Source organism: Pristis pectinata, chromosome 18, assembly GCF_009764475.1.
Source record: "Pristis pectinata isolate sPriPec2 chromosome 18, sPriPec2.1.pri, whole genome shotgun sequence".
Lineage (NCBI taxonomy): Eukaryota > Metazoa > Chordata > Chondrichthyes > Rhinopristiformes > Pristidae > Pristis > Pristis pectinata.
The window spans coordinates 31,632,223-31,648,512 of NC_067422.1; the positions used below are offsets into that span (position 1 = coordinate 31,632,223).

A 16,290-nucleotide genomic window follows, 5' to 3' on the forward strand; every position below is an offset into this window, starting at 1 on the left:
GCCTATCTGCAGAAATTGCACTAGCAGGAGTTCATTAGGAAGTATTTATTCTTGTCATTAATGTTTACTGAGGGTTAGGTTTGCACTCCAGACCTGGGATGCATCATTCATCACCTCCTTGTTTACACCTGAATTCTTGCCTTGTCAAAATCTGAATCTGCTTTGATATACATCAAATCAAGGATTGGACTGAATAGGGAGTCATTTCTTTACCATGGGATCCAATGTTTAGAAGAGTTCCTTTTGGGAATATTCCAGAGCAAGTACATAGAGGAGTATTTTTTCCATTGAGAGCCTACTGTACATGTGTTAGGAGTGAAAATGTTGGTTCAGTCTGATGGACAGAACTTGGGTCCTGGTTGTTAAAAATAGGAAAAATGGGTAATGGAGTTTGATGGAATTAGTTTTAAAATATGTGGAAATGATAAAATACTAGCACTGGAAATATGATAACATCCAGATCATGGTACTTATTAATTGCTCTGCATATTTCCTCTTGGTCCAATTGGTTTCTTCCTCCTCTTGTTTCATTGAATGTTGCTTCTTCAATTTTGATGTGGTACAGTTTTTAGGTCCAACAGTTTGGCTTAGCCATTAACTTGACACTCCCATCCTGGGAAGAATATTCAATGGTTGTTCAAATTACCATAGTCAAACCAAAGCCCTAAAGGTTTGGGGAGAGTCAGCAGGTCACAAGTTAAGTAACATGTTAAGTCTGTGTTCATTCTTATTAGAACACTGATAAGTGGTTATTCTTATAGAGAGGAACATTTGTCCATTGTTACTCAAAGAATGACCCTCTATGGCATAGCAAACGGAGCCTAAGAGCGATCAATGTGAAAACCCTACACAAAAGATCTAAATGCCTGTTTAATTTTATAGTTGACTACATTTGAACAAGGTGACATTTATATATCTTTTACTAAGAACACAATGATGTAGCAAAGAACAAATTAATATACACAGCAGGACAGATTGGGTCCCCTGTTCACTTGGCTGGAGGTGAAAGTCCTATCTTACTCACCGTCCAAGCCCTTGAGTCCAGCAGCAAGGCCCCAGAATGATGAGATGTCGTTGGCACAGTGTGGAGGTCCCATCCCCTAAACACACCATCAGACTTTCAAGGCAGCAAGGCAGAGGCCTTGTCAGCTGTGAAAGCGTGAAGCATCTTGATGATCTTTCAATGTCTCCGACATTCAGAGAAGTAAATAATTAAAGGAAAAATATTATAAACATAAAACTAACTAAAATATTTGTAGGTAAGTTTAATTGTTTTAGTATTTTGAATTAAACTTGCTATTGTCCCATAATCTAAGAAATTTCTTCTCTTTTCTGTCTGGAATGGCTGACCCTTTTTTTTTGAGATTTTGATGCCTGATTCTTGACACTGGGGTTGCATAAGAACTTGCATTAGAAAATGAGTGTAAGTATGGCCTTATTTCTCCCCTGTTCTTTAGACTATCGAACCAGTGGATCAGCTGCTGCGGAAGGTTGACCCTGCCAAGGACAGAGAACTCTGGGTAAAAGAGCACAAGACAGGCCACATCCGGCCTGTGGACATGGAATTATAGAGTAAGCCCTTTGCGGGAATGATTTCCTTTTCCACAGGCGTTAACTGAGCAGTTAGCTGCTACTGGTCTTCAGGTGGATGGATTGTGTCAAGGAATCAAAGTGCAATGAAAGTCACAGTGCAAGCTCATAACAGAGTGCCTTTTGTGTATATGAAACAAAAAAAAGTTTAAATATTTAGCCATCTGTGTCAAGCGGTTTGTTTTTTGTGCTAGTATGAGTTTTCTTGCAAATCAAACTGCCTATTCACCAGCAATGGTGGAAAAGCTTTCTCTTGCATGCTAAGCATGTATATAAAAAGAGTGCTTCAGCTGTCATGGATTCTGTATCCCACCCACCCTCAACCCTCCTTACATTCCAGAAAACAGTGCAATGTGGTTGTCCCTGGATTAAGATGGGCACTTTCACATGAAAACCAGTTCTGACTTTTGACTTCTGGCATTTTTTTTTGCCCCAGTGTTGCAATCCCAGCCATGTGCTGGGCAAGTGATATGATGTTTGCAGCTGGCCACATCTGTAGTTTGTCGTGTCTCAGAACCAGGTTAGCTTGAGCTGAAAGGTAAATATAGGAGCTGTGGTAAGGCTTTTAATGACCAAGTGTGTTGTTCAGTATATTCTGATAATGAGTATACTTGTCTTAATTATTTGTTTTGGCAGTTATCATCATTTGAATGTGATTGGAATTCTAGTTTCAAATTGTCAGGATATTGCTGAGCTTCCAAAAGAACTATTAATGAGTTAACGATGTTCCAATTCACCACATTACGAAACTGGAGTTCAGCAAGAATTGAAGTTCTAAATTCACCTCTGCCAAAGGGAAACCACCTGCAACCCTTTCTTGGCTGGGGTTTGTCACGGAAGTGATTTTTTTTTACTCGTATAACTGGATAGTTTTCCGTGTAAGTGTCCTCTGCTTTATCCGCATCTCTTTTTCTGTTTGACTATGCACCTGCTAAGTATAGTCAGTACTTGATGGCACCTCACAGCAACCTCTAAGATGCTTGGGACTATTTTTGCATCTTTTTTTCTTCTCTATTCACTTTATTCTTCTCCAATTTTCCAGTCTTCTTCCAATTTTGCTTGCTTGATGTAAATAAGTAATTGAGTCTTTGTGCACTAATTGTTAGTGTTTGAAGCAGATTTGATTTGCTTTTTTTGGCAGCCAAATGGTTTTCTGCCTAAGTAAGCCTGTAAAGCGTTTTCTTCCCGCCTGGAGTCCTTCATTTCTTGGGAGGTCATGAGCAAGTGATTGCAAATATGTTTGGTTCCACATGACATTGCTTAGGATGCAAATACATATGGGCTGATTCTGTTCCAAAATCTCTCTGTGCAGAAGTCAATGTATCATTCAACTAATGATTCAAAATTGTATAAAACTAAATTATTAGAACAATCTTAAAATGATTCTCTCTGCGAGCTTCAGCATAAATGGAATCTCCAGTAATGTTACCTTGAGAGTTTTTCCATCGGCATTGTGCTCGCTCGGATGAACACACAAAACGCTGGAGGAACTCAGCAGGTCCGCTGAGGATAAAGTTCTGTTGACAGTGGAATTACAAATGTGAAGAATCAAACTCCAAACTGTCACACAATGTGAATTTTCTTGTGTTATGTCCCATTTGACCATCTAAAGAGACTTGCAAAACACAATCAGCTCCATAGCATCCAAAGTGGCAATGTTAATTCAGAGCACCATCAACATGGCCACTACAGTTAGTTAAGATTTCAATGGAGATGTGCTTGAATGGAAGAATGTTATGTTCCATTTGATATCTGATTAAAACAAACAGGCTCCAACAGATGGAGTGCTGTCAACTGAGATTGTTTTGGGGTGCTCTCCTGACATTAACAAAGAAGTGCAAAGTTCTGGCTCTAATTAGAAAGGTGCAATATGGAGAAATCATCTAGTGATTTAATGCAGCCCTATCACTCTGGCTCGCTCTAAGAGGCAAACTGTTTAAATATTCCTTTAGCACCTGAGATTTTCCAGCAATATGTAGAGATTGCTCTGGCTTACGAAGGACAAAGAAGCAAATTTCCTTTTAGGAAAAGCTGCTTGTGCTGTTTTTGACCTTGCTAATCTTTATATAAGGTAGGACAGAAACATTCCAAATGACCTCAGCAGATAACAATCCAATCCTGTGCATCTTAACATGCTTACTTAGCATTGCAGGATCTAGCTCTATTGGTGCTATTGTCTGCTTTTTTTATATATAGAACACAAATTTGATTATGATATGATGCATACTTAACAGTTTATACAACATTACTGGGGAGCATTTTATCAATGTATGACTAACTTGTCCACAACTTTTTAAAGCACAAATGCTTTTTGTATATCTTAAATTCAGTTGGGTTTCATAAACCAATAACCTTGTTACAATAGTGCAGTTTCTCTATAATCTGAATTTCTATATACTGTAAAAGTTTATTAATTTTCCATAAAACAGCATGTCTGACCAAGTGGCTGTTACTTAAGATGTTTTCATGTGAAAGTACCCCAAGATGAATTTAAACTGTATTTGCAGCAACATAATATTTCTTATTTACCACTTTGTGTATGTTGCTTTGAATATTGTGCAAGTTGTGATAAATGTCCTCTAGTTAAATTGATGTTATTAAAACATTCACACTCTCAATGAAAAGGAAATTGCTTTTAAAGGCTGTAGCTGCTAAAATCAGAATGTTTTCTGTACAATAAATGACATCTAAGTGAAACAGTGGTGCAGAAGATTACAGTGGTTCAGCGTCTGGTCTTTATCAGGAAATGTGCAAATCGTTGTAATTTGAACTGGACTCAACTTTGGTTGATGGCTCTGTAAGTGTCGCCAGGAATCTGAATGTTACCAGCTGAGCAGACTGCCATTGCTGGAGGGGAAGGGCTGATTTATTGGACTGCAACATAAGCTTGCAAATCAGCACACGCTCCTTCGTCTTAGCAGCAAAAAGACCTCACAATTGCTGACATATCATCATCTGGGATTGTGCTTTGACCCTTGCCCTCCCTGATGCATCTTTTGAGTTTCTTTTCTTGTCCCAATTGTGACTTAGAATCTGGTAGTGAATTCCATTTTCAGGCTGGCAACCAATTAACAACCGAAGTGATGGCACTATGGGTTTCCTTTTACCATGCTAGTGTGGAGCATGTCACTTCAGCTCAGTTTTGTCAATGCAGGGTATGACTGCAATGATTCTCCAGAAATACTGGCCCCTTCTTTCCTTATGCAGTCTCTCAGGATCAGAATTTTGATTTACTTCCACTTCCGTTCTGAGGTGACTGATCAAGCAAGTATGGGACCTGCAGACTCTGCCAGAGATGGGGCGGCTGGGTGGTCTGAGCGGTGGTGCGTTGTTTATGCTCTTACGCGCCTGACACTTGGCCTCAGTTGTCAGTGCCATCCTGAATGCTTCTTTTCCACTTCGAGTGGTTTTGGGTGAACAGTTCCCAGGTGTCAGCAGGGCTGATGCGCCTTTCCCAAGGAGATTTTGAGAACATCTTTCTCCTCAGGCTATCCGGTAATCTCTCGCCATTACAGAGTTCAGAATAGTGTTTCAGCAGCCTGATGTTGGACAGGCAAATGATGTGCCCTGCCCAATGGAGCTCCCTGAGCTTCAATACTGGGAATATTGGGCTGGGAGAGGATACTACCTTTGGTTTGCTTATCCACCCATTGCAGTTGGAGGCTTGTATTGGTGATCTATCTCTAGTGCTTTGAGGTACTGGCCCTTACTCCATAACGCACTACTTACAACAGTATTATGCTTGCTGCATAGTGGAAGAAACAAACTGGTGGTGTATCTTTTTTGTCATTTTTGTTCTTATTTCTCACCTTCCAAAGGTGCTGCTGACAGCTTGGGTCTTTCCCTTAGCTGCTCTCGGGCAACGTCTTGAAAGACATCCAATTGCCCTTTCTCTGAGAGCCGTGATGATAAGAATCAACGGTTGGATGGTTCACTTGAGAGGTGAGGAGCCATCATTAATGCATTGCAGAAACTCTGCTTCACCAACAATACCTGGAGCTTGCTCCTCCTCAAAGAAACTGTTCAGTCTTAAGATTACAGTGGTTTATTACATTGTAAAATGCACAGTAGTATTAACAATTACCATGGATTACACTAAAGGTACAGGTGGTTAAATTGACTAGCTAGAGATTTTCATCTGCAAATATGGAGCTAAAAGGTGTATTATAAAGTTAACTAAGCAGTCCACAATATATATATAATATATATAAAATATAAATATAATGCAATTTCTCAGTGATACAAAAATGGGTCTCTTTTAAATTTTAATATGATTCCAGTGTGGCTTTGAAATCTGACATGGAGCTTTGTTGCACTGAGTTTGAAGGGTGTGGAACGGAGGAGGCTTAACTGACAACCTGAGGAAGCAAGAAATGATGCTGATGTACCAAGATAGAACACAGCAAAGTGCATTCTGATTCTGGGTGAAGTGACTGGGTTTAACAGTTTTATTGTCTTATTATACCTACTCCACGTTCAATTGATTGCTAACAGTTTATTCAGAAGACCATCTCAGTTAATATTAGTAAGAAGCACTGCAGCTTTAATTGCATCTGTGACCCATTGTTCCCAACCACTACACACCCTGTATGTAAGCAATTACTCATGAAAGACATTTTTAAATCTTGTTGTAATGTACATGGTTGAGTATTAATGTGATGCTCCTACCAGTCTGATTCTCCATAGATACTGGCAGATCCTGCATGCGGCAGAGACATTGAGATGTCCATATCATTTTTGTTGCACGTCGCTCCAGTGGTAAATGCTAGCTGTCTTTCCCCATCCACTCTAGTTAGTGCATGAGCGGTGGCCCTCTTCTGGGAATTATTCAATAATCAACTTCTTAAGGGAATTCAGGTAAGTGGGAATGAGAGAGGTAGAATCATCATCATTCAGCACCTTCTCTGTTCTTCCTTCTGACCCAGCCGAGCTAGGAGACCTGACAAGGGTGGCAAAGGGGGAGTTGTAACCCTGTAGACAAAAGCAATAGAAATAAGCAATATTATTTTAGTTGTACCTAAGGTTTTGCATAGATTTCTGTGCAATTGTGGCAAAAGAAATGCAGTCCTAGGTAAACTCGATGCGTACACAATGAACAGTATTTCACGGAGAGAGGACAATTGGAACTGGGAGTGGCCATTTATTTATCAATCTTGCTTTTGGTTTGGAGGTGAGTTTAGTAGGAGATCAATTCTGTGAAGCTTAAAGAATCCAAGGGAGGACCTGAATTGAATGTCTTGCAGTCTTTGACTCTTAAGTGGAATGGTGCACCAGGCCCTTTCATGGTCTTCAGCCACCCCAAAGGATGATGGCGAAAATCAGATGGCCAGTTTTGCAGGTAGCAGGCTGAGTGCATTTAGGTTGCTTGTGGAGCCTGATCAGAAGTTGCACTGCAAGTGTGTCTGCTTCTGAATTCAGCCATCCTTGGCTGCTTTTGCCTGCCAAATGTCTAGAATCCTGGAACTGGCCACCTGTGGTATAAAAATACAATGAAATGTTAATGACCTGCAAATAGTTTGGTTGTTCACTTTCTTAAAACTGGACGGAGAGGCAGGTTGTTTCCGGCCCAGAATTTTTCACTTTGACCTCTGAAGTGTTTATAGGAAGTAAGATTCATTCTAATGTCTGGACAATCTGGAGAAGTAATTAGTAAAATTAAATAACATTACTAACAACAAATATGGCATTGGCCATTCTCCCCAGGCTTTTGCATTGTCCTCACTCCTGAGTACAGTGTTTAATTTAACGTAGCTGAAAGGGCACAGAGCAACGAGACTGAACCCAGGTGTAGTGGGAGGAAAAAAGGTGAGACAAAGAGGACAGAAATATTAAATGGCTGGTTTGGAAATGTAAACCCAAGACATTAATTCAAATTGCTCTAAAAAAAAATCAGACTAGATACAAATATGAAAGAGCTTTTACATCAATACCAATAAGAATTTGAACTTTTTAGCCTATGCTCTGGCTAGAAAAAGACTGGGAAAGGTCAAGGTAAGATTTGGTTCACTTAACTTTGGTCTCTCATACAGGTTAAGAAACTCTTATGTTTAACATCTCAGTGATCTCCATGTTCATTTACTAGATGGAAGTTGAGGCAGGAGAGGTCACTGCCTGTTCAATGAAAGCAGCTTGAGCCAATTTTTTCAGCAAGCTGTCAACTAGATTTCAGGGAAGCGTATGCTGGAAGAAGTGGATTGGTGAGTTCAACAGACCCACAGCTGTGCTAGTTTAGAGGTGGATATATTAAGATTGGTGAAGGTGAATTTAGTGGGGAGAGAGCGAGCCTCTGAGAATTGTGCATCCAGGCCCTCTCATGGTCTTCAGGATGTTGGTGGGACCAGGTAGTAAACATCATTGCATTGTTTTTATTTGGACTACGGGAGCGGGAAAGAAATCCAACTTAGATTGGTTAAAAAATGATTCAGGCAAGGGGGTACATTGTGTATCACATGCACAGATGTAGGTAAAAAGTGTGGAAGACTTATCACAAACTTTTAACTCTGACAGAAGTTATTTAACATAAAGTAGGCTCTGCAGTAAAAAGTGATTCATTAGTTAAATTCCTCAACATTAGAGACTGATCTTTAATTCAGCAATTAATGTGTGAAAATTATTTAATATTCACTAATTTTACCACTTAAACACCTTTACCATAGATTCATTCAATATAAATAAATGGAAAACCAAGTAAAACAAAATAGGTGCCGTCTCACAGATCTAGTGATCCAGTTCAATCCTGATTCCCAATACTGTATGGGTGGAGTTTGCACATTCTCCCTGTGACTGCTCCAGTTTCCTCCCATGTCCCAAAAATGAGTGGGTTGCTTGGTTAATTGTCCACTGTAAATCGCCCTTAGTAATGTAGGTGTGTGGTAGAATCTGGGGGGACGGAGGAGTTAGGGGGAGAATAAAATGGGATTAGTGTGGATGGGTGTCTGATGGTTGGCATGGACTCAGTGCGCCAAAGGGCCTGTAGCTGTGCTGAATGGCTCTAACTCTTGACAACAAACTGGAAAAATTCATGCAATAACAAGAAAGATTGGGATTCAACACGACCTGAGACCCAACAGCAACCTTGCATTTTTAACAGTAGTTGACATCCATACCCGCTTAATCTGGTCCAGGGAGGGAGGGGCAGGGTGCAGTGTACCAAGTTATACCTGAATAATGAGACTATCTTACTTAGGGTGAATCCTTAGACTATAAAACTCTTCTTCATGAGGACAGACAACTCACCTGTGGCTCATAGCTTACCTTGTACATGGATAGACAGTCTCAAGAAACTCTGGGAACTCCAGAGAGAGAAGTGGGTAATGTTTTGGATAGATAGTCAGATCAGAAGAAGTGAGGGGAAAATAAAGTTGTAGGATTCTGATGCAGGTTCTTTCACCTGAAACATCCCGACACTCTCTATAAGCACTGCCTGACCTGCTGCGTATCCCCAGCACTTTGTCTTTACCTCAGATTTCCAGCATCTACAGGTTTTGCACTTCTAATGAAAAAAAAAATCAGATCATCCAAGGGGAGCAGCTCTAAGGTGAGAGGGCAAAAAAGTTTAAAGGAGATTTACATGGCAAGTTTCTTTGAGGGGTAGGTGCCTGGAACGTGGACACGATAGTGATTTTAAGTGGCATTTAAACAGTCACACGAAGAGTATGGAGAGATTAAAGTGGCATCACACAGACATTGTGGGCTGAAGGGCCTGTTCCTGTGCTGGTCTATGTTCAAACAAGGTTACAAGAGACTGACACTCATTCTGAGCTCGTGATGGCAATGGAGAGTGTTAATTGTGCAAAGCCAGATCTAGAAACTACATCCAGCCTGTCAGGATTCTGAATTCCATTAAATCTGCCAGAAAATTAGACACTCAACCTCCTGCCCTCAGATGGAAGCACTCACCGAGGAGTAGCCTTTGCCGAAACTGGCCCGGTTCTTGGTGCGGATTTTGGTGAGTGCCGCCTCCGCGATGTCAGCACGCTCCTCAGCATCATCTAACTCGTGAACCGTCTTCCTGTACTTTGCCAGATTCATGTTCGCTTGTTCTTCCTGCAACAGAGAGGTGGTGAGGGATTGCAGTGGTGTGATTGTCACATTGTTGAATCCCCTAAGCTTTGCAGTGGTCTCCCTCTGCGCTTCACTAAAATCAAACTGGGTTTCAGGAGAGAGCAGAAGTCATCAGTGCCAGGTGCTGCTCTCACAGCTCAGGCCCATTATATTCATCAATACAGGTTTGTCTTCCTATCTGATGCCTCCTTTAAGGATCATTTGGAAGTTCCCTGAAGGATCCATACTAATGTTGGAACGTTGTCCAATCAAAAGAACACATTGCTTCTGCATAGACAAAATAAACTTGTAGAGCTGCAACATGGAAACAGGCCTTCTGCTTATTGAGTCATTTACACTAATTCAATATTAATCCTGTCCTGCACACATCTCCAAATTTCCCAGATTTACCTTCTTCAATGAAAGGAAGCATATTAACGTGAAAATATTGTTATGGATGGTGGTTACTAAATGCATTAAACAGAGCCACAGTGGTCTTCTGGGCAAGGTTGACTGCTTTAAAGGTCCGAGCACATTGCTGACATGTTCTTGGGCACAGAGTAGCAGCCAGAAGTAAAGAAGTGACTCGATGTCTGCACTCCGATAGTTCAAACTAGAAAATCCACCAAAGCCGAGAAGTAGTGGCAGACCAAATGATCCACCAGTGGCCGAACTCAGGAGGTTTGTTAAAGTCAAATTAATTCTGTGGGTTCTGGAGAAGCAGGGATTGTACTGAAATACCCTGCTATATGGTTGCCCCACCTGTGGTGAAACAGCTGGACTAGAAGCCAGAGTCATCCTCCCTCCTCTGCCCCCAGGACTCTGAGGGGAAGGATATGGGGAGAGAGGGGGGGTGGGAGAGGGAGGGTGGAGAGAGGGGGAAAGAGGGGTGGGGAGGCGAAGGGGCGAGGGTGAAGGAACCCACCTTATTTCTAGAACAATGACGGGCATCTGTTCACCACCCAAAACTACAATTAACCAACTAGTCTCCACGTTTCAGTTGCTGGGACCGGTGGGCCTGCTTGGCTCAACGTTTCTACAGGGCAGGATCAAGTAACTCCTCCACCCATGCACCAGAACATCACTGCCCCCCACCCTGGTCCACACTCACCGCCTCCTCCACCTGCCTCTTGTAGGCCCTTAACTTGCTCTGGAGCCTCTCGACCAGCTCCTGCATGCGGTGCTGGTTCTTCTGGTCCTCCTCAGCTTGGAACACCAGCTCCTTCAGCCGCCGCTCGTTCTTGCGCAGGGTCTTCACGGTCTCTGCGTGATGCTTCTGCTCCGTGTCCAGTTCCACTTCCAGTTCTTTCACCTGTCCCAAGAGACAGCAGTCAACGCGTTGTCACGTACTCGTGGCCAGAGGAATAATTTGCCCTGAATCCATCACCCCCCGCTCTCCCAGAGAGGACTTTGTGCTGGGCAGGTCAATGGAGTTAAAGTATTTCAAGACTGATATTATCTCATTCCACAGAGAAACTGAACCTAAGCATTTGATTTATAAAGCACAATCAGCTATTTAAAAAAAGCACTTTCTCTTTTTGTCTCGCCACAGATGCTGCCTGACCTACTGTGTTTTTCCAATTTCTGACATCTGATGTTGGAAACGCTCAGCAAGTCAGGCAGCATCTGTGGAGAGAGAAACAGAGTTGATGTTTCAGGTTGAAGATCCTTCATCAGTTTTGACGGGAGTTTTTGACTTGCCACCTTAACCTTTTCTCGCCACAGATGTTGCCCGAGTGTTTCTAGTTTAAAGAAGTTGTCTAGCTTAACACTGAGGCTCTCTACAAACACCTCTGCGCCCCACCTCTGCCAGCAGCCAGCCCTGGCTGTGTGGACCACAACGTCCTAAATCCAAGATCAGCTCCCAAATCTAAGGCAGTAACTTAAATTCCATGTGGCGTCAGCCATTTTCTCACCAGTGTGCTGTACCAGCTTAGGTTCACCTCTGCCTCCATCCCGGATTTTCTGTCTGGGTGGAGGACAGAGTCGAAGTGGGGACTGCAGCAGGCTGGTACAGAATGGGCACCCCACTCTTAGCTCAACCCCAGGACCAGCCTGCTCACCCCGACCAGGTTCAGAAGTCTTGACCTCCCTCCTTCTGTAGCTCAACCTGGGAAAAGGGAGCCCAGAGTGGCGTGGATAAAGAGGGAGAGATAGCTAGATGGATGGAGGGAGTGAAGCTGCAGCACATTGCTGGCTGACTTCCTTACAAAATTCATCAACCCTGTCCGTCCTCATCACCTTTCCCAAATGTCCAAAAAATTGAGAATCAATCTTTGTCAGCTGGCAGCAGATTCCTTGTCAAATGTGAATCTGCCGGGATCTGCACCCTCCGAGGGACCCCTTCCCTTCCCCTCCCCTCCCGCCTCCTCCCCACCACCAGTCCTACCCGTCCCTCCAGTTTCTGAATGATCTTCTTCCCTCCCTTCAGCGCCAGCTGCTCGGCCTCCTCCAGCTTGCCGTTCAGATCCTTGATCTGCGCCTCGAGGCCCTTCCTCACCCGCTCCAGGTGCAGGGAGTGGTCCTGTTCGTGGTGCAGCTCCTCGGCCAGTCGGGCTACCTGAGCGAGAGGGAGAGAGGGTCACATCTGTCGGCCGGGCCACCGGACACAGGGATACACTGACCCCCTGTGGCCATCCTGGGAACGGGCACTCGGCCACTCTGAGTCCCGGTGTCACTGAAATATTCACCACGGTCCCAAATCCCCACCAATCATCTAATCACACAGGGTGTGTGGGGGGGGGGGGGGAGGGGGAGAGGGAGGAGGAGATGTGGGGGGAGAGATGGGTGGAACGGGGGGGTGAACTGGGTGATGAACAGCGAGGGTGAGAGGAGGAAGAGGCAGGGAGCAGGGGCGAGGATGGGTGGAGGGAATCAGTCTGCTTGCAAAGGACGAGACCTAGTGGCCTAGAGTTTTTTTTGTGCCTGAACAGCATTGGGGTAAAGTCAGCACCAGCTCAGTGCCAGGTCTGCTGACTGGATGTTCTATCACACACTCAGCCTGGGGCGACCTGGCCACACAAGCTCAAAGGCTCCACCCCTGCAGAGAAATTCAGGTGGAGAAGGGTTGGGAGAAGGAAAGGGAGGGGTTGAAAGATGTGTCGGGATGGATGGGTTGTCATGACAACAGGAGGGAGGAGTGTGTGGGGTCGGAGACGCGTTCGGGCGGGGAAGGGACACACGCTCCTGGGTCACGGACAACTCTGGTGGAGGGAGAGGTGAACACGGTCGACCAGCCGGCACCTGGTGCCTGACTGAGGACAATGAGGGCCGGGCCTGTGTACTGGGGAAACAGCCTCCTGCTTGTGTGTGAAAAGGACGCTTGAAGAACAAGACATCAAATTCTGGCACAAAACCCGTGGTTTACCGGGCAGCAGTGACCCCTGCCCTCCGCTGCATTTCTGGGACTTGGCATTGCCCATAGCTCACCGCTCACTGACCTTGTGTCTACAAACCCTTGCAAATCTGCAGGCAGCTTAAACAGACCAACATCAGTGTCCTGTCCCAGACCCACAACACCAAGGCCCTCCATACATTCAGTCACATCCAGTAGAGGGAAGGAAGAAATGTGAGGGGAGGGGAAGGGGAGTGGAGTGTTCACCCCCACTCTGTTTCACACTCCCAAGCGAAGTTACTGGGGGAACTCAGCGGGTCGGGCAGGCATCTAAGGACGGAAGTGGACAGTCAACGTTTTGGGTCGAGACCCTTCCTCTGGATTGTCCATTTCCCTCCACAGATGCTCGTGCATCTGGGTGATGGTGGTTGAGGGACAAGTGTTGGTCAGGGCTCTGGGGAGAACTTCCCTACTCGTCATCAAGCAGTGTCACGAGATCTGAGGGGAGATGGAACTCGATTTCCCTCAGAAAGGCGATGAGTATGAAATCCCTCCCTCCCTCCTCCTGACATCCCTTGGGCTGCATTGTCCGGTCTAGGCATTTGCTCCCTGGTCATTGTTTAATCCACTGGACCAGTAACATCAGTTTTGACCACCAGCTCAGACCGGGACGGATAAGATATCTATATTAGTCACATGTACATCAAAACACACAGTGAAATGCACCTTTTGCGTAGAGTGTTCTGGGGACAGCCCGCAAGTGTCGCCACACTTCCGGTGCCAACATAGCATGCCCACAACTTCCTAACCCATACATCTTTGGAATGTGGGAGGAAACCGGAGCACCCGGAGGAAACCCATGCAGACACAGGGAGAACATACAAGCTCCTTACAGACAGTAGCTGGAATTGAACCCGGGTCATTGGCGCTGTAATAGCCTTACACTATTGTGAGCCGCGGGATCTGCTGAAGACACTTATGGGCCTTGAATCCCAAGGGAACCTGATCCCATTTTCCAGACTAACAAATCCTACCGTCCGGATATAACGTACAGCTGAGCCAGTCCCAGTGGAAGCTGGCTGACAGCAACATCTCCAAGCTCTTCAGTAGCCCCAGTAACCAAGGTTGGCAGTGAAAGCAGTCGATGAGGGCTCCCTGTGCTTTAAATCTCAACCACTCCCCCAACATCCCCTCCAGTACAGGCTGGCAGTGGTGGGTTCATTAAGGAAGAGCAGGGGTGGGAAAGAGAATCACAAGGATTGGCTGGCATGGACCAGTTGGGCTGAAGGGCCTTGTTTCTCCATGCTGTATGACTCCCTGACGAAGGATGTTATCTGGAGGGCTCGAGTTATAAGGAGGGATTGGATAGGCCGGGATTTATTTTCCCTTGGACAAAGGAGGCTGAGGGGTGATCTACGAAGGTTTGTAAAATGATGAGGATCATAGGTAGGGTAGACAGTCACAATTCTCTTCCCAAGGTAGGGGAGTCCAAAACTAGAGAGCACAGATTTAGGGAGACTGGAGAAAGATTTAAAGGGGATCTGAGGGGCAAGTTTTTTCACCCAGAGGATGGTGAGTATATCAAACAAGCTGTCAACAGGAAGTGATAGAGTAACATTTAAAGGACATTTGGACAGGTACATGGATAGGAAAGGTTTAGAGGGATATGGGCCAAATGTGGGCAATGGGATCAGCTTCGGTGAGAATCTTGGCTGGCATGGATCAGTTGGGCTGAAGGGCCTGTTTCTGTGCTATATGACTGTATGAATCCTGGGACTAGTTTATCAGCTGTACTCCAGCTGCTTTCTCTCCAAGTCCTCCCAGGAGACCCACAAAATGGAGCCTAGAACTTCCGTCAATCTATCCTGCTTTATGTGAGGGAGAATTCCGGGTTCCTGCAGCTCAGAAGGAGTCACGGGCTATCCTGGGCAGCCAGCGACTCTCCTCGCCCTGTGTGTGAACCATAAGGATTCATGTTCTCTGAGGAACACGGAGAGAATGTGGGGCCAGGCACTCCTGGGGTATGTACAAAGCTGGCAGCGAGCTGGGCATGTGTGAGAGCTGGGGTGGGAACACCAAGAGGACCCCGCCTGCCAGAAGATCGATACCTGCAACAATCCAAGGACTGGTAAAGGATGGGTCTCCTTCATGCGGGGCTCTCCTGTCCCCCCTCAGACCAGGGCCTCTGCTCTTTGTTCACCTGATGAGTTGACAGATAGTGACCTCCTCCCTGCCATCAGCTGGTGTACGAGGGGCCTCTGGGTACAGACTGAAGATGCACGCCACCTCAGTCCACATTCAGTTCCATCTTGTAACACGACAGGCTGCAAACCATCCCCAAGAAACACAATGGACAGCAGACGCTGGAATCCGGAGCAACACACAAAGTGCTTTGCTCCGGATTCTAGCATCTATGGAGGGAAATGGACGGTCAACATTTCGGATCGAGACCCTTCACCTGGACTGAAGGAGCCTGATGAACCTTTCACCATAGATGCTGCCCGACCTGCTGAGTTCTTCCAGCGCTTCTTATGTTGTTGTAAAGTATCCCTGTACTGATCAGCTGCATTTGAAGCAGCAACGTTCACACACACTAACATTTGGCAGATCTTACAACTTAACTTTCCATTGATTAATACAGACGGTTTGAAATGTAAACACACAGCCCAGCAAAAATGCAAAACAATTCAACTCCTAAAGAATCCTGAAGAAGGGTCCTGACCCAAAACATTGACCGCCTGCTTTTCTCCACGGATGCTGCCTGGCCTGCTGAGTTCCTCCAGCATCGTCGTGTTTTTCATCAACGCCCAAATCCACGGCTCAGTCTGAACAGTTTGCAGTGTGGAGCGTTGCTGCCACCTGTTGGCAGCTCTCACACTTGCCGCAGCGAAGCATTAGATTGCAGCCAGTCATTCAACAGAGCTTGTGTCGATGATACAAAGCTGTCGATGATGCAAAACCAGCTGGCAAGCTCATTATAACCCATGCTATTTAAAGCTGATATAATAGAAAACACTTGAACTAGTGTGAGAGACCTCAGAGCAGCTGCTCCGGACTGACGCAAGTTGAAATTTTCTGATCGGAGGGGAATTGAGGTGATTCTGAGACCTGTGGCTCCTGCAGGCCAGAAATACTGAGTGCAGAGTCTTTGATCCTCCTCTCCACCTCCCCCCACACCAACCTGGCCACTGTCTTTCATTTCTAAATATGACTGACTCATCCTGCAGTTCCTGTTTCACACATTTTTTCAGCCACATTTCCAGTCCTGTTAAACTTCTTGGCAGCAATAGGGACAGGTCTTCAGATTCACCAGGAATCACCGA

At 45.1% G+C, this 16,290-nt stretch overlaps 2 protein-coding genes across 3 annotated transcripts in view; one reads left to right on the top strand and one right to left on the bottom strand.

Moving 5' to 3' along the window:
- gas7b (growth arrest-specific 7b) overlaps window positions 1-4,302 on the top strand; it is a 365,251-nt gene extending 360,949 nt beyond the window's left edge. For both annotated transcript variants that reach the window (XM_052032627.1, XM_052032628.1), the window contains exon 14: window positions 1,458-4,302. In XM_052032627.1, coding sequence (XP_051888587.1) covers window positions 1,458-1,571 — 114 coding nt within the window. In that variant the 3' untranslated portion in view covers window positions 1,572-4,302. The remainder of the gene's footprint in view (window positions 1-1,457) is intronic.
- Window positions 4,303-5,651: 1,349 nt separating this feature from the next.
- LOC127579745 (myosin-16) overlaps window positions 5,652-16,290 on the bottom strand; it is a 168,167-nt gene continuing 157,528 nt past the window's right edge. Inside the window, exons 20-23 of the mRNA XM_052032626.1 lie at window positions 12,023-12,193; window positions 10,745-10,945; window positions 9,490-9,636; window positions 5,652-6,561 (exon numbers count right to left, since the gene is read on the bottom strand). Of these exons, the coding sequence (XP_051888586.1) occupies window positions 6,415-6,561; window positions 9,490-9,636; window positions 10,745-10,945; window positions 12,023-12,193 (666 nt within the window). The 3' untranslated portion in view covers window positions 5,652-6,414. The remainder of the gene's footprint in view (window positions 6,562-9,489; window positions 9,637-10,744; window positions 10,946-12,022; window positions 12,194-16,290) is intronic.